Here is a 17,330-nt window from a genome sequence, read left to right as displayed (position 1 = left end):
TTACTTCCTTTTAATTCCTTCTGGGGCCAGGAACAGGCCGAACCCCCACATGATTCTGATTTTCAGATCGCCACAATTAGGGAAGAGTGGGACTGACTCTGCCTGGCTCCTCAGGAGAAAATTTTAGCTTGAGCCCTTCCTGATTCCACCAACTCTCCCACAGAATAGGCGGTCTCCCACTCACAGGCACTGCTTTTCTCGTAACTGGCGGGAAACCTGAGTCAAACTACAAAATCAATCCATTAATGTAGTATTTATTGAGCATTTGCTCTGGGCAGTGTACACAGCACTTGGGAGAATACAACTGAGGTAGAAGAGAGGCTGCTCCCTCCCCTCAAGTAGTTTACAAACTAACAGGATCTATCAGTTTATGGAGTGCTTACTCTGTGCAGAGCACTACACTTAGCAAATGGGAGAGTACAAGCAGCGTGGCCCAGTGGATAGAGCACGGGCCTGGGAGTAAGAAGGACCTAGACTCTAATCCCCGCTTTGACATTTGTTTGCTGTATGATCTTGGGCAAGTCACGTAGCTTGTCTGTGACTCAGTTCCCTCATCTGTAAAACGGGAATTAAGACTGCGAGTCCCATATGGGACAGGGACTGTGTCCAAACTGATTAGATTGTATCTACCCCAGCACTTAGAATAGTACCTGGCACATAATAAGCACTTAACAAATGCCATAAAAAAATAACTAGTAGACATGATTCCCGCCCTCAAATAGTTTGCAATATTTAGAAAATATAATTGTTGCCTCAGTGGGGTGGGTGGCCAAAAATCTTGGGGATTTTAAAGATTATTTGTGATAGATTTGTGTTTCTGTCTGTTTGATCCATGCTATTGGTCTCCATGTCCTCTGTTCATCAGCGTGGGGAAACTCTCCATTGAGAAGGCTCTGGATTTGACCCTATATCTGAAACACGAATCACAAATCATGCCAGTGTTCCAAGGTCTGAACCAGCTGATTCCCATGTATAAGCTGATGGAGAAAAGAGATATGGATGATGTGGAAACCCAGTTCAAGGTAATATCTTCAAATGAATCCTGGACTACGTGTAATTTTTTTTAATAGTATTTGTTAAGCACTTACTATGTGCCAGGCGCTTTACTAAGCACTGGGGTAGATACGAGAACCCCTCTCAGGTTTGCACCTGGAGAGTTTCCAGTACTCTACCAGTCTTGGTTATGGGAGGAAGAGTCAAGCGGAGGCATATCCATTCCATTCCTGGCTTGAGTAGTGGTTAGCCAGTGGAAGGCAATCTGCTACAAGCCAAACCTCACCTGTGCTGGGTAGTAGCAGCGTGGGAGAGAGTCGAGTGCAGAGATTCAAGTTTACTCTGGGGAGGGAGGCAATGGTAAACCACTTCTGGATTTTTACCAAGGAAACTCTAAGGATACACTACCAGAACGATTGCAAATGGAGGTGTATTGAAAAGCAGCGTGGGTCAGTGGAAAGAGCAAGGGCTTGGGAGTCAGTGGTTGTGGGTTCTGATCCCTGCTCCCCCGCTTGTCAGCTGTATGAGTTTGGGCAGGTCACTTCACTTCTCTGAGCCTCAGTTACCTCATCTGTAAAATGGGGATTAAGACTTTGAGCCCCACGAGGGACAACCTGATCACCCTGTATCCTCCCCAGCGCTTAGAACAGTGCTTTGCACATAGTAAGCACTTAACAAATGCCATCATTATTATTTAGATGGGGCGTTCTGGGAGAGATGTGTCCATGGCATCGCTATGGGTCGGATACGACTCGACGGCATAAGATATGACAAAGATACAAGATAATTAGGTTGGACACAGTCCATGTCCCACATGGGGCTAACAGTCTTAATTCCCTAAGGTAACTGAAGTCCAGAGAAGTGAAGTGATTTGCCCATGGCCCCACAGCTGACAAGAGGTGAAGCTGGGTTTAGAACCCAGGTCTTCTGACTTTCAGGCTTGTGCTCTTATCTACTAGGCCACGCTAGTGTTTCATTTTAACCTCTCGGGAACACCACCATTTTATAGGCAGACTTCTTACTTCATCAACATTCCATGCTTTTCAGGGCCAAGGAGCAAGAAATTGAAGTAGCATTTGGGTTGTCTGCCAGAAATACTTTATTAGCCATAAAGTATATTTATCCTGGGTGATTTAAAATCTGCTCTTTCTCCTTCAAGACACCTCAGGTTTTCCAACATCCCTGATCCTCATTGCATCTCAAATGCTTCCTTAATCCAAAGGAAATCTTTCTTGCCCACTAACAAAGAATGGGCACACATTTCTCCATATCAGAAACAGCCACTCCCACCCCGAATGTGAAATCTGAATGAAAAGTTAGAGGGTGATAAAGTGTTATTTTCATTGCTTTGCACATCATCAAAAGAAACCTAATAGTCTTTAACTTTGGAGATTCTGTGTGGGCCCATCTTTCCAAAAGTAGACAACATACCTTTGGAGAAGTGTGGCAAACAGGCGATCTCTGAAGTAATCTATCCCTTACAAAATTCTTCCATCTCTTAAGAAATTCATTTGTTGATAGAAGAGCCAGCATTTGACAGTGGATGAGACCATTTACGCCTGGGCAAATGATGGATGAAATTTAAGGTTGTTGAAATGAGACATTTGAATCAATCAGTGGAATTTATTGAGCCCTTACTGTATATAGGGTACTGTACTAAGTGCTTGGGAGACTACAATATGACAGAATTGGTAGATGCATTCCCTGCTTGTGACGAGCCTACAGTCTAAAGGAGTAGCTTATAGTCTAGAGGACAAACAATTTTGTTAAACTGTGAGCCTTACAAAAATAATTATTGTGGTATTCATTAACTGCTTGCTATACGCCACACAGTGCACTAAGCGCTGGGGTAGACACAAGATAATCAGGTCCCATGTGGGCTCCCAGTCTAAATAGGATGGAGAACAGGTATTGAACCCCCATTTTGCGATTGAAGGAAATAAGGCATGGTGACTTGCCCAGGGGTCACACAGCAGATATGTGGCGGATCTGGGATTAGAACAGAAATGTCCATCCACATCATCTCATGTGGGGAGTCCTTGATCTGGTTGTCCAGTAGTACGTTGGCCTAAAGAGAAGAGGGAATTGTTTGGAATAGTTTGGGAAATGATGCCCAAATGTAGCACCAGGCAGAAATCCTTCGCTTTTGATGTCGTTCCAGGCTTTCCTCATCAGATTATTGAAGGGGCTCATCGACAAGCAGTCTTGGAGTGACGAGGGCTCCGTCTCTGAGCGTATGCTGCGAAGCCAGCTCATCCTCCTGGCTTGCGTACGGAAGTACCGGCCCTGTGTGGAGAAGGCGGAAGGATTCTTTAAATCGTGGAAGGAATCCAATGGAACGTTAAAGTGAGTCTTCTTTGCCTAAGCCTTGCAGGGGATAGAGAAGCAGCGGGGCCTATTGAAAAGAACACATACCTCATCGGGGCCGAAGTGTGTGGGAAAAATTCTGGAATCAATCAGTCAATAAAGGGTACTTATTGAGATCTTACTGTGCACAGAGCATTATACTAAGTGCTTGGGAGAGTACAGTACAACAAAGTTGGTAGACATATTTTATTTTGTTGGTATGTTTGGTTCTGTTCTCTGTCTCCCCCTTTTAGACTGTGAGCCCACTGTTGGGTAGGGACTGCCTCTATGTGTTGCCAATTTGTACTTCCCAAGCGCTTAGTATAGTGCTCTGCACATAGTAAGCGCTCAATAAATACGATTGATTGATTGATATTCCTGTCCACAATGAGCTTACAGTCCAGAGGAGGAGACAAACATTAAAATAAATTATGGGTAAGTCTGTAAGTGCTGTAGAGCTGAAAATGGGGTGAAAAATCAAGTTTTTAAAGGATACAGATCCAATTGCACAAGGGATGCAGAAGGGAGAGGGAGTAGGGGAAATGAGGGGTTATTCAGTGAAGGGTTCTAGGAGATGGTGTGATTTTAGTAAGAGTTTGAAGGTGGGGAGAGTGGTGGTCTGTTGGGGATGTGGATGAGGGGTTGGTGGCAAGATAGATGAAATTGAGGCACATTGAGTAGGCAAACCTCCCTCTTCCTTCCCAGTTGAAATCGATGAGTAAATCATTCATTCAATTGTATTTATTGAGTGCTTACTCTGTGCAAAGCACTGTACTAAGCACTTGGGAGAGAGAAGCAGCGTGGCATAGTGGGAAAAGCACAGGCTTGGGAGTCAGAGGTCGTTGTCCATACTCTGCCACTTGTCAGCTGTGTGACTTTGGGCAAGTCACTTAACTTCTCTGTGCCTCAGTTACCTCATCTGTAAAATGGGGATTAAGACTGTGAGCCCACATGGGACAACCTGATTACCTTGTATCTATCCCAGCACTTAGAACAGTGCTTGGCACATAGTAAGCACCCAACAAATACCATCATTACTATTATTACAGTACAACAACAGTCACATTCCCTGCCCATAACGAGCTTACAGTCTAGAGGTGAAAATGGACATTAATATACATAAATAATTACAGAGATATACGTGCTGTGGGGAGGGGAGGGAAGATAAATGAAGGGAGCAAGTCAGGGCGATGCAGAAGGGAGTATTTGAAGTAGTGCAGATCAATTCTTTTTTGCTTATGGAGAGACTTGCGTCATCAGCATTCCCAAACGGGCTCTGGGATTTGTGAACCAAGCCCTCAATCAATCAGTCGTATTTATTGAGCGCTTACTGTGTGCAGAGCACTGTACTCCTTTGGATATCGGACCCTGCAGCTGTGTCAACCGAGGGTGCATTTCACAGCTCCTTTGAGGCAACCGTGAACTGCGTGGTCACTTCTTAGCTCCCACCCAGCTCCCAGTCTAAGTCTGAGAAGCAGTTTGGCTGAATGGGTAGTCCATGGGCCTGGGAGTCAGAAGGACCTGGGTTCTAATCCTGCCTCTGCTATTTGTCTGCCATGTGACCCTGGGCAAGTTGCTTTGCTTCTCTGCGCCTCGGTTACCCCATCTGTAAAATAGGAAGTAAGACTGTGAGCTTCACGTGGTACAACCTTAAGTACGATTGATTGATTGACAACCCGATTAGCTTATATCTACTCCAGTGCTTAGTACAGTGTCTGGCACATAGTAAGTGCTTAACAAATACCATTTAAAAAAAAAAGTCTGCATGTGAAACTTGAAGTCCTTACCCCTGGTCCCCAAAGATGCTGCATCTGAGCTCCATTTAAGTCAGTCAGTCAGTGGTATTTATTGAACACTTACTGGGTGCAGAGCCCTGTGCTAAGCACTTGGGAGAGTACAATACAGCAGAGTTGGTAGGCACATTCCCTGCCCATAAGGAATGAAAGATCATGGGACTGGAAGCCAGGGTTCTAGAGTCTCATTTCTGCCTCTTGCCCTGCTAGGTGGACTTGGGCAAGTCACTTAACTTCTGTGTCTGTCAGAATTTCTTGATCTGTAAAATGGAGATAGAGAAGCAGCGTGGCTCAGTGGAAAGAGCCCGGGCTTTGGAGTCAGAGGTCATGGGTTCAAACCCCAGCTCTGCCAATTGTCAGCTGTGTGACTTTGGACAAATCACTTCACTTCTCTGTGCCTCAGTTACCCCATCTGTAAAATGGGGATTAAGACTGTGAGCCCCCCATGGGACAACCTGATCACCTTGTAACCTCCCCAGCGCTTAGAACAGTGCTTTGCACATAGTAAATGCTTAATAAATGCCATCATTATTATTATTATTATTATAAAATACCTTTTCTTCTTGCCTCTTAAACCATCAGCCCCAAGAGGGACAGGGAATGTCTGATCTGATTATGTTGTAAGTACCTCAGCACTTGCCAGAGTGTTTGGTGTTATAATAAATGCTTAATGAACACATCATCATTAAGTAAGTTGGGATATTAGGGAGGTGATGCCAGGGGCCCCTAAGTGTCTTGGCTCCCGGAGATGCACTGTTTGATAGGGAGGGGACCGGGGGCTCTGTGGCCTCCAGAAAAGCTGGATGGGGGAAAAGAGGAATTCTTTGTTCCCATCTCCAGGGAAAGCTACACCAGCCTGAACTGCCAGAATCAATCGATTAATGGTATTTACTGAATGCTTAATGTGTGCAGAGCACTGAACGAAGAGCTTGGGAGAGAACAGTTCAACAGTTGGTAGATGAGATCTCTGCCCACAAGGAGCTTACAGTATGGGAAAATCTGTGTTTCACTAAATGTCATGAATTCTTAGAAGGGGTCACAAAGCATGTAAAGAACCATAATACATTTCTATTTCTCAGATATTTGCAAGGCTGCAGTTCAACTAGTTCTTTAAACTGAATCATCATGGGATACAAAAAATGTTCTCAAATGAGTAACAGCCAGAAATACACTAAGCTTCGATTGGTTATGAAGTGAATCTTAGGTGCCAATTCATTCATTCATTCATTCAATCGTATTTATTGAGCGCTTACTGTGTGCAGAGCACTGTACTAAGTGCTTGGGAAGTACAAGTTGGCAACATATAGAGACAGTCCCTACCCAACAATGGGCTCACAGTCTAGAAGGGGGAGACAGACAACAAAACAAAATATATTAACAAAATAAAATAGACTAGTAAATATGTACAAGTAAAATACAGTAATAGGTCTGTACAAACATATATACAGGTGCTGTGGGGAGGGGAAGGAGGTAGGGTGGGGGGATGGGGAGGGGGAGAGGAAGGAGGGGGCTCAGTCTGGGAAGGCCTCCTGGAGGAGGTGAGGCCAATCAAATACCAAACCTTCTCAGAGCCTCACTGGGATGGTGGGGTTGGGGTCTCGTTCCTGCAGATTGCCAACTGATGTGACCCTGGCCATCTTCGCTGTTGGGGCCCAGACAGACGCAGGCTGGGACTTCCTCTTCCACAAGTATCAGTCATCCCTATCCAGCACAGAAAAGAGCCAGATAGAATTTGCTCTCTGTATCAGCAGTAATCCAGACAAACTCCAGTGGTGAGTAATTCACTCTGTGTTGAATTGATGCTGGCGTTCATTCACTATGTCGTATTTGTTGAGCGCTTACTGCATGCAGAACACTGTACTAAGCACTTGAGAGAATGTGGTACAATAATAAGTAGACACATTCCCTGTGTCCCTGTGTTCAGTGGGGAGGGAACAGGGGGCTCTGTGGCCTCCAGAAAAGCTGGATGGGGAAAAGAAAAGAGGAATTATTTGTTCCCACCTCCAGGAAAATCTGCACCAGCCTGAACTGCCAGAATCAATCGATCAGTGGAATGTACTGACTGATTAATGTGTGCAGAGCACTGAACTAAGCGCTTGGGAGAAAACAGTTGGTAGATGAGATCTGTGCCCACAGAGAGCTTACAGTCCCCGGGAGCTCAGCACAGAACAGTTGCGGATCCATTTTTATTTGGCAAATAATGCCCATTGTAAGGGAAAGCGGGAAGGGAGAATTGTGTAAGGAGAGTTGGGCAGGGGGATTATGGAAAGGGCAGCAGGGTATTAGCAGAGAAATCATGAGAAATGAGTTTAACAGAGTTTATACTTTTCAGGTATTTTAATCGAATGGCTTTTATAAAAACAAAATAAAGAATAAGCTCATGAGTGAAATGCTTTACCAAAAACTTCAACCTTGAACTGAAAAGGAGGGCAGGGAGACCAGCATCTAAGTAGGAATTGAACGTGGGCTCTAGTTAATATATCGGAATGTATCAATCAATGGTATTTATTGAGCTCTTACTCTTTACAGAGCATTGTGCTAAATGCTTGGGAAAGTGCAATATAGAACAATTTAGTTCTATAAGCATTATTGCAAAAATAATACATGTTCAAAAATAGTCAGTTTTCTTGCTTTTTCATTGTCATTCTTTGAATGCTTACTGTGTGCAGAGCACTGTACTAAGTGCTTGGGAGACTACAGTTTAACAATGTAACAGAGTTAGATACGTTCCCAGCTCACAATGAGGTTAGAGTCTGTGGCAGTGAGGCAGGGGTTCCTTTGATTGATTGATTGATTGATTAGGCTTGTCCTGGGATTTCTCCTGTCTCTCACCTCTCTGCTCCTTGACCCTCTAGCCACATATCCTCCTGCCTGTTTCTATTTTTTCACGTATGTTTTAGTGTTTCTCTTGTTTCATTTCTCCTTCTCTGTCCCCTGTCCTCATTTCCCACCTTTATTCTGACAGTGTGAGCCTCTTAGAGCCCAGAGACTGAGTCTAATTCTCAGCCATCTACTTGGTTCCCATGGCTCAGGACAGTGCCTTGCACACATTGTTTTTCATAAATCTGATTACTACTAATCCCAATTGTGTGTCTCCCTTGTGGTCTGTAGGTTGCTTGATCAAAGTTTCCAGGGCAATGTGATAAAGACCCAGGAGTTCCCATACATTCTCTCGTTGGTTGGCAGAAACCGGGTTGGCTATCCTTTGGCCTGGAAGTTTCTGAAGGAAAACTGGAACAGTCTCGTCAAGACGTAAGTAGGACTAGGACTAGACTAGGTCTAGGAAGGCCCCTTCCTTCCTCTCCCCATCCCCCCCACCCTACCTCCTTCCCCTCCCCACAGCACCTGTACATATGTTTGTACAGATTTATTACTCTTTTTATTTTACTTGTACATATTTACTATTCTATTTATTTTGTTTATATATTTTGTTTTGTTGTCTGTCTCCCCCTTCTAGACTGTGAGCCCGTTGTTGGGTAGGGACCATCTCTATATGTTGCCAACTTGTACTTCCCAAGCGCTTAGTACAGTGCTGTGCACACAGTAAGCGCTCAATAAATACGATTGAATGAATGAATGACTGGGTACAAGGGTTGAACAAGGAAGTGGTAAAAGAAACCATAGGATAATAGGGATGCAGCATGGCCTAGTGGAAAGAGCACAGGCTGGGAGTCAGAGGACCTGGGTCCTATTTGTGGCTCTGCCACTTGCCCGCTGTGCAACCTTGGGCAAGTCAATCAATCAATCGTATTTATTGAGCGCTTACTGTGTGCAGAGCACTGTACTAAGCGCTTGGGAAGTACAAGTTGGCAACATATAGAGACAGTCCCTACCCAACAGTGGGCTCACAGTCTAAAAGGGGGAGACAGAGAACAAAACCAAACATACTAACAAAATAAAATAAATAGAATAGATATGTACAAGTAAAATAAATAGAGTAATAAATATGTACAAACATATATACATATATACAGGTGCTGTGGGAAAGGGAAGGAGGTAAGATGAGGTAAGAAGTCACTTAACTTCTCTGGGCCTCAGTAAAATGAAGTTTCAATACCTGTTCTCCTCCCTCCTTCCACCCTTAGTCCCATGTAGGACCGGGACTTTCTCCTATATGATTGATTTTTAATCTAATCTAGCCCAGTGTTTAGAACAGTACTTAACACCATAAAAAAACCACACACAAACCACCCAATCCACATAGCTCCTAGGGACAGGGGAAGACAGAGAAATGTTTATATAATGATAATAAAGCCCTTCCCCTCAAAAAAGCATATTGCTGTATATCTCCTTTTATTCTGTCATATGACTCTTAATTATCGTCACTCTTAGGTTTGAACTTGGCTCAACATCCCTAGCACACATGGTAACTGGAACGACCAATCAGTATTCGACGAGAGCCCGGCTTGAAGAGGTAACTTGGCTTTTTCCCCTTAAGCCATCATGTCTTTGGGCAAGTTGCTTAGTTAAAACCCGGGAGACCTACACATCACTAGAGGACCCAGGATACTGGATGAGGATGTTAGGTGGGAGGGAACCACTTTGGTTGCACCAAAGCTTGTGGGGCAGAACCATGAGCTGTTTCTGCATTGACCTGCCAAGCAGCCCTGAGAGCATGGTGCCTTTTTCCTGAATTGGGTCCCTGTTTTCTCAGTCCAAAGCAGAAATCATCTGTGGGTGGGGATTAGAATTCATTTTGGTAGGGAAATGAGAAAGTATTGTGTACTCTGCCTTTCCAAAGCTTTGAGGTGTTTACTGGGAAAGTTCTTGTCTGCGTGGTCATAAATAACAGATGTAAAGTGTATGTGCGAATATCGTGTTGTCCTTTGTAAAGAAGCAGCATGGTTCAGTGGCAAGAACACGGGCTTGGGAGTCAGAGGTTATGGGTTTGAATCCTGCCTCTGCCACTTGTCAGCTGTGTGACTTTGGGCAAGTCACTTAACTTCTCTGTGCCTCAGTTACCTTATCTGTAAAGTGGGGATTGACTGTGAACCCCCTGTGGGATAACCTGATTACCTTGTATAATATTAATGATGGTATTTATTAAGCACTTACTATGTGCAAAGCAATGTTCTAAGCGCTGGGTGATACAAGGTAATGAGATTGTCCCACGTGGGGCTCAGTTTTAATCCCCATTTTACAGGTGAAAGGCACAGAGAAGTGAAGTGGCTTGCCCAAGGTCACACAGCTGATAAGTGGCGGAGCTGGGATTCAAACCCATGACCTCTGACTCCCAAACCTGGGCTCTTCCCACTGAACCACACTGCTTCTCTACGCTTAGAACAGTGCTTTGCTTTACTAAAAGATACCACCGACAGTGAAATTCACTTCAGTGTGTGGGGTTGAAAAGGTCATTTCTTGTTCTGTTACACTGAATGTTTGAAGCTTTCGGCACTGTATTCTTTCTCCTGAAAAGAGCCACATCTAAACGGTCATGTTAAGTTAAACATCAGTCACCAACTCTGGGGCCATGGAATTCTTCAGTCCTCTGGTCACCCACAGAGAGGAAACTTGGAGCTCATAACTGCAACCCACAACTTGGGCCTTCTGGGTGCCCAAAGGCTGGCACTGGAGTCTGGACTTCCCTATCTCAGTCTGGGCCCGTTACCCAGTTAAAGCATCAACAGACCTTAAAGTTGCACTTCTCGTTTTCTCCCCATAAGGTGAAAGGATTCTTCAGCTCCTTGAAAGAAAATGGGTCCCAGCTCCGCTGCGTTCAACAAACGGTGGAAACGATCGAAGAAAACATACGCTGGATGGACGTTAACTTTGAAAAGATCAAAGTGTGGTTGCAAAATCAAAGCAAAGGAGTGGAACTGTAGTACAATCCCTGGATGGCTGTCTCCAGATCATTTTGGTTACCAACATTCAGACTGGAATTTTCACTGTTCCAAAATTATCCAAATTTTAAAGGACCGAATTAGGTAAGGTCTTACCTGGAAAAAAAAAATGATAGATCGGAGGTGGGATTTGGATAACAGGACCACCAACTCATTCAGAGCAGCAAATGCCTCCGGTCCGTGTGGGGGAAGCGTTTGAAGAGGGTAAGTGACACAGGGCCAGGGTGGGATTCAAAGTCAGGGTAGGATGTTGAGTTATGGGAATCACCTAACCTTTGGTATTTGACAACAGTAAATGATAAAACTTAGAAATGACCTATTTTCCTAGTAAAAACCAACACAAACACAAACTGTTGAAATGGTTTTTAATGGCATTGTTTCTGGCTTTCAATATAATATTCTATTCTGCTTTCTAAAGGCTTAAGGGGATAGGAAGATGGCAGTGCTTTTTCATCTGGGGAACCGGTAGCTAGCAGCAGGAATCAGTTTGGTGAACAGATCGTGGCCAAAGCGCACCTCCTTTAGGCGTTCAGTTGCAGAAAGCTGATTCCGTTTCTTTGTTCCTGTTTGCTCAAGGTGAGTGGTAGTAGCAACAACTTCCTCCCACCTGGATAGATCCTCAGCACCTTTGCCCTCTCTGCTAATCAGCAGGAGATAGCCCAGAGAGAGGCGTGACCAGTTAACAGGGAGGGGAGGGGAGAGGATCCTGAACTCCACATTCATGTTTAGTGTTGATTCCTCCATCTTTGGGTAATGCTGAATTGCTGCATAGATTCTCTATTCCACAAGTGAGGAAAAAATGCCAGTGCCCTAAGGGAAAGAACTCAGAGCTTCGTCTCAGGAAGCCTGGGTTTTAATCCTACCTCTGTGACTTGCCTGTTGTGTGACCGGGGGCAACTCACTTAGTCCTCTGTGCCTCCATTTCCTCATCTGTAAAATGGGGATTAAAGATGCCCTCCGTCCCCAGTAGATCAGGAGTCCCGTGGAGGATGGCGACTGTGTCCAATATTTGCCCCAGTGCTTAATACATAGTAAAACACTTACATACCACACTTATTATTATGCCACCCAGGGCGAAAAGGGCGGAGGGTGGGCTTTTTGTTTTTGGACTAATTTCCCACATCAGATAGACACCCTCCCACCAAGTCAGCCTGTGTCAGGCTTTTTTGGTGAGCAGAGGTGCAGGGCTTCCAACAGCTCTGCTCTTGAACATTGGGACTAGGCAGTCAAAGCCAAGAATCACAGGGGTGATGGCCACTGCTAGACTAGCAGAAGCAAGGAAGTCAGCCAGACAATGCTCCAAGCTGCAGCCTTAATGTGAACAGTTTGGGTGCTTCTGTCCATAGCCGTTGGGGAAGCCAAGCTTCAATTACGGCCCTTGTTGCCCCGGGACTTATTCCGGGGCTGTGAAAAGCACCTGAAGTGAAAAATTGAGGAAAGAGGGTACTCAGGTGCACTCTGGTTACTGTCCCTCCAGGCCCCCTGGGCGATGAAATTAGTATAAATATAAAGTCTAAATCTGCAGCAAGAACCCAAGGTCACACATAAAACTTACCCAGCAGCTCAGCATCTCTCCCGTCAGCCAACCACAAGGAAGCAAAGTGTTACAACGACAAACATTTGTCCACATTCTACTAATCCTACAAATGCCGTCCAGAAGACACACTGGCCTCACAAAGGGTTTTACCAAGTAGTCACACTTGTAGCACACTGGAGAGTAGCACTTGTTTGATCAGGAAGAAGGAATCTGCAACTCTATCGCTTTAATACACAGAAGAAATTTTATGTTCTCTCATTTGTTTAGCAAATTCAGTTTTCACCAGTCCCAAAGCTTTCAGTGCAAAGACTAATGTTTAATAATTTGGAACAAATTATTGCTTTGAAACTATTTTCAAGTTTGACACAGGCGTTTCGGCTTTTCCCCAGTGACCTTGCATAACTGGTTAGGAAGAGAAGCGGCAACAGTTCAGTGCATGAAAACTTGATTTGATTCATGCCTGGGTTCTGGCCTTGATTCAGAGCGGGATTTTGCTCTTGCTGTTTTATTCCTCATTCAGCCTCTGGGTAAGGCGGTACAGGTAATTAAGGCAGGATTTCACATTAGCGCACGTGTCCAGGAAAACTCAATGCTTGGCAAAGATAATATATTGGGAAAGATGACCCTTTGGCTGTGGATCTGCAGAACAGGAACAGCCTAGGTTTTGACAGTTTATTGTCAGCTAGGCCTAGGGAGGCAGGTGCTTCATCACTGTTCCAAGTGACAGAGGGGTAACCACAAGTAACTGCTTTCCAAAACAGGCAAAATGTCTTTTTTCAAATGTTAAAAACCCAAGAATGGAATTAGAGCACTATGGAGACAGGCAGAAACTACAAGGAAAATAGACTTTGTACAAATATAAAGCATTCTTTCTCTCCTAACTGAAGACCGTTATTTTTTTAAGTCCCAAGTATAGTAACGTTCAGTGCAATAAGCCACTGCCCAGGACAAAACCCAATCCTTTCCCAGAAAAGAATATGACAATATTTTTCAGTACTTCAAGAAATGAAAATCACTGATGAATGAAAGCCACCCTGAATAATCGCTAGCCGCAATAGCCTTTTCTTCGAAAGTTGCTGTCCACCTGCTGAGATTTGTACAAGATGTAGACGTCCTAAAGGAATGCAAAGAATGGAAAAGGTCAAATGCTTGACAATTTAAGTTCCAGTGCTACAGGTATCAGAAGCAGATTAACAAGCAAAAGGGGCCACAGGCCCCAGACAGCCAATGAAGTTAAGACTCTGGCGTCAAGAGCCGAGGGAAATAGTAAAACCCACCTCTGAAGGACATTGGGGAATTGGATTGAGATGATTCACAGACAATAGGGGAGGCTCAGTGGAAAGGGCATGTAGTTTGGAGTGAGGGCCCTGGGTTCTAACCCTGGCTTCACCGATGGCCTACTGAGTGACTCTGGGCAAGCCGCTTAACCTCTCTAAGCCTCAGTCTCCCCATCCTCGCTCTGTGTGTCTCAGACTAAGAGCCCCATGGTTGGAAGGGACTGACTCTGATCTGATTATCTACCCTAGACTGCTTAGCATTGTGTTTTTTTTTATGGTATTTGTTAAGCGCTTACTATGGGCTGTACTACACCGTACTATAAGCGCTGGGGTAGAAACAAGCTAATCAGGTTGGACACAGTCCATGTCCAACATAGGGCTTGCAGTCTTAAACCCCATTTTATAGATGAAGTAACTGAGGCACAGATAATTTAAGTGACTTGCCCAAGGTCAAACTACAGACAAGTGGCACAGCCAGGATTAGAACCTTCTGGCCCCCAGGCCCATGCTCTATCCACTAGGCCATGCTGCTTTTCTGTGCTTGGCTTATAGTCAATGCTTAGTAAGTACCCTCATTATTATAATTTTGATGTCCCATTCTTCATGCCAGGTCCCCTATACTCCACTTCAGACTCCCCTCAGGCCACTCATTCAAAGAGAACATTAATGTCCAGATGATTGCGGCCAACTTGCTTATCATTCTTCTCCAAAAATGGAGCTCTCCTGAAAGCCCAATCAAAAATGGCTTTCATTATTATCTCTGCCTGATTTCTTTAACAATCTGGGCCCCTGGCCCAGTTCAGCCTGTGAGGAGAGGGGCAGGCAGAAGCCCGCCTCACCGGGGCAGAGTGGAGGTACGGCCCGAACTTTTGACCCCGAGGAACAGCAAACTGCACAACCCCAGGGTCATTCCAGGCTCTTCGACCCTGCCCATGTTCCCAAAGGAGAGCAATCTTCTGGGTTCTCCACCACTGAGAAGCAGTGTGTCTTATTGGCAAGAACCTGGGCTTGGGAGTCGGAGGTCGTGGGTTCTAATTCCAGCTCCGCCACTTATCAGCTGTGTGACTTTGGGCAAGTCACAACTTCTCTGTGCCTCAGTTACCTCATCTGTAAAATGGGGATAAGGACTGTGAGCCCCTCGTGGGATAACCCCAGCGCTTAGAACAGTGCTTGGCACATAGTAAGCACTTAACAAATACCATAATTATTACTATCTCTTCCCCCATCCTCACTCTGTGTCTGGATTTACCTTAGGACTGATGAGCAGAAGCCATTTTAAGCACCTGTAGTCTTCTCTCTACTCTGTGGTACAAAAACCTCTTCTGCCCAGGCATTGTATTGGGGAAAAATCAATCCATCAGTTGTATTTATTGAGTGCTTCCTGGGAGCAGAGCACTAGACTAAGTCTATTGTACTCAGCCAAGCAAGAGAACTGACAGAGCACATGAAGCGCTTTTCGCTGTGGACACTAATTTTCTCCAGTGAGCCTGTCAAGCGACTTTAATGTAGCCGACTGCTCAGGTCCTTTATTTCAGCATTCCAGAAACTGAGCCCATTTTTTTTACATGCTTGTCATGGAATTGTTGATCAGGGTATATGTAATTCAACACTCCACCAATTTGAGCCAGCAGGGGCTAGATAGCCTGAAAGTGATAGATTTAACTGACAAGACTCAGATGGCGACAGAAGATGTTCTCTCTCTTACCAAACAGCTTGAACTTTAACTTTTCTTTTTTCCATCAGACTTTTTCTGGGAAGATGGCTCCTTTGCCTGAAAGAGAAAGCAGAGCAAGCGATTGGTCAGACCTCTTTCTTGCATGTATCCTAAAAGCCCCAACTATTCCATCTTAACAGCAAGTCAAGTGTTTGGAAGAAGGTGACAGGAGTAGGGATGAAAGGAACCACGTTCCTGGGCTGCTGTGAAAAGGGCAGATCCAGACAGGTATTGAGAGATGGGTTTTTCCAGTCAAAATTCCTGCACCGACTTAACCCCTGACAAGAACCCGACACAAGTAGGGAGGGGAGATCCAGCAAATTGTATTTATTGAGCACTTAATGATGCAGAGTACTGTACTAAGCACTTGGGAGGGAGAAGCAGCATGGCCTAGTGGATAGAGCCTGGGCCTGGACCTCAGAAGGACCTAGATTCTAATCCCAGCTCCGCCACATGCCTGCTGTATGTCCCTGGGCAAGTCACTTCATTTCTCCTCAGTTCCCTCATTTGTAAAATGGGGATTAAGGGTGTGAACTCCATGTGGGAAAGGGACCGCATCCAACCTGATTAACTTGTATCTACCCCAGTGCTTTGAACAGTGCTTGGCACATAGTAAGTGCTTAATAAGTACCATAATTATTAATAGAACAGACCATCTTGTACTTCCCAAGTGCTTAGTACAGTGCTCTGCACACAGTAAGCGCTCAATAAATACGATTGAATGAATGAATGAATGAGCAGGGTTCTGGATGGCCAGATTAAACTGTTTCCCTTAAGGGAGGAGGAGAAAGGGCAGAATCCTCAGACCAGAATGTCTGTATAACCTTTTGTTTCTGTCTCTATTTCTTCCCAGTTGGGGAGCCCACAGTCTTGGGTAATTTTGAATCACCCAGCGTTGACCATCAGATCGTGTGGGTCAGATTCTACTTGACCCTCCTGTCCCCATTTCCCTCCCCTCCTCCGGACACAGAAATGGGTCTGGAATGGGAGGGGTAACTGAAACCCTGCATTGGTGGAGAATACAGGCTCAATCAGTGTGTCCAGAGCACCGTACTAAGCCCCTAGGAGAGTTTACTAGAGTTAGCGGATATGATCCTTGCCCCCAAGAGGCTTCCAATCTAGTTGGGGAGACAGACACAAAGATAAATCACAGGTAGGAGAGATTCTGAGCTGGCATCCCCACTTCAACTGGGAGATATTACCCTTCTCTGCGGGCAGAAGGCTGTTTGAGCAGGAAAGGGGTCTCATGGCCATGGAAGGGGAAAGGTACTTCATCTACACTCCCTGGGGCTCAGCCTCAGACACTGGTTATATAGGCAGGATTCCAGGAACTTTGCCTACTCTCCCCATGTCCAGCTGCCCTTCTCAGTCTCTAGATACCCGGGCAGCAGCCTGGGGGCTCTGGCGACACTCCTCCCTTGCCTAGCTGCCCTTCCTGGGCTCCAGTTACCTGGTCAGCAGCAGCCTGGGGGCTCTCCTGGCTCTTGGGTTTTGCAGCCTTTCCACTTCGGTCCTATGCAAAGAGAAACAGAGTCAGGCATGTGAGGTCATTGACAGGCAGCCTGCCAACTGCCTCTGCCCTCGGCCTAGCAACCCCAGCCTTCTCATGGGCATAAGGGTGGGATCGACAGATTGAGAGAGGGGATCTTTGTCACACACCCTGGGGTCTCAGCTCCCCCAGCCCCTTCAATATGCCTCATTTCCAGAGAGCATGAATGAATTTCATCATTCCCCACCTTCCCAGTTGGTGTGCCCTGCAGGGAGCTACCATCATTTACAGATAAGTGAAATAATATAATAATAATAATAATGATGATGATAATAATAATA

General features: G+C 45.2%; 2 protein-coding genes and 1 non-coding gene across 11 annotated transcripts in view; 2 read left to right on the top strand and 1 right to left on the bottom strand.

Moving 5' to 3' along the window:
• The window catches only part of ERAP1 (endoplasmic reticulum aminopeptidase 1), a 40,592-nt gene extending 29,270 nt beyond the window's left edge, over window positions 1-11,322 (top strand). For both annotated transcript variants that reach the window (XM_038765953.1, XM_038765954.1), the window contains exons 15-20: window positions 866-1,022; window positions 3,155-3,339; window positions 6,743-6,904; window positions 8,244-8,384; window positions 9,465-9,546; window positions 10,796-11,322. In XM_038765953.1, coding sequence (XP_038621881.1) covers window positions 866-1,022; window positions 3,155-3,339; window positions 6,743-6,904; window positions 8,244-8,384; window positions 9,465-9,546; window positions 10,796-10,954 — 886 coding nt within the window. In that variant the 3' untranslated portion in view covers window positions 10,955-11,322. The remainder of the gene's footprint in view (window positions 1-865; window positions 1,023-3,154; window positions 3,340-6,742; window positions 6,905-8,243; window positions 8,385-9,464; window positions 9,547-10,795) is intronic.
• LOC119944896 lies at window positions 1,132-1,269 on the top strand. Its single transcript, XR_005456037.1, has one exon. It is a non-coding gene; the product is annotated as a small nucleolar RNA SNORA7 (small nucleolar RNA).
• Window positions 11,323-13,537: 2,215 nt separating the features above from the next.
• Window positions 13,538-17,330, bottom strand: part of CAST (calpastatin) — a 142,117-nt gene continuing 138,324 nt past the window's right edge. For all 8 annotated transcript variants that reach the window (XM_038765955.1, XM_038765956.1, XM_038765959.1 and 5 more), the window contains 3 exons: window positions 16,951-17,013; window positions 15,492-15,557; window positions 13,538-13,623 (listed from right to left, as the gene is read on the bottom strand). In XM_038765955.1, the coding sequence (XP_038621883.1) occupies window positions 15,507-15,557; window positions 16,951-17,013 (114 nt within the window). In that variant the 3' untranslated portion in view covers window positions 13,538-13,623; window positions 15,492-15,506. The remainder of the gene's footprint in view (window positions 13,624-15,491; window positions 15,558-16,950; window positions 17,014-17,330) is intronic.

This window comes from Tachyglossus aculeatus, chromosome 23, assembly GCF_015852505.1.
Source record: "Tachyglossus aculeatus isolate mTacAcu1 chromosome 23, mTacAcu1.pri, whole genome shotgun sequence".
Classification (NCBI taxonomy): Eukaryota; Metazoa; Chordata; class Mammalia; order Monotremata; family Tachyglossidae; genus Tachyglossus; species Tachyglossus aculeatus.
The sequence above is the reverse complement of the archived record's forward strand: the minus strand, read 5'-3'. Positions and strand labels throughout refer to the sequence as shown.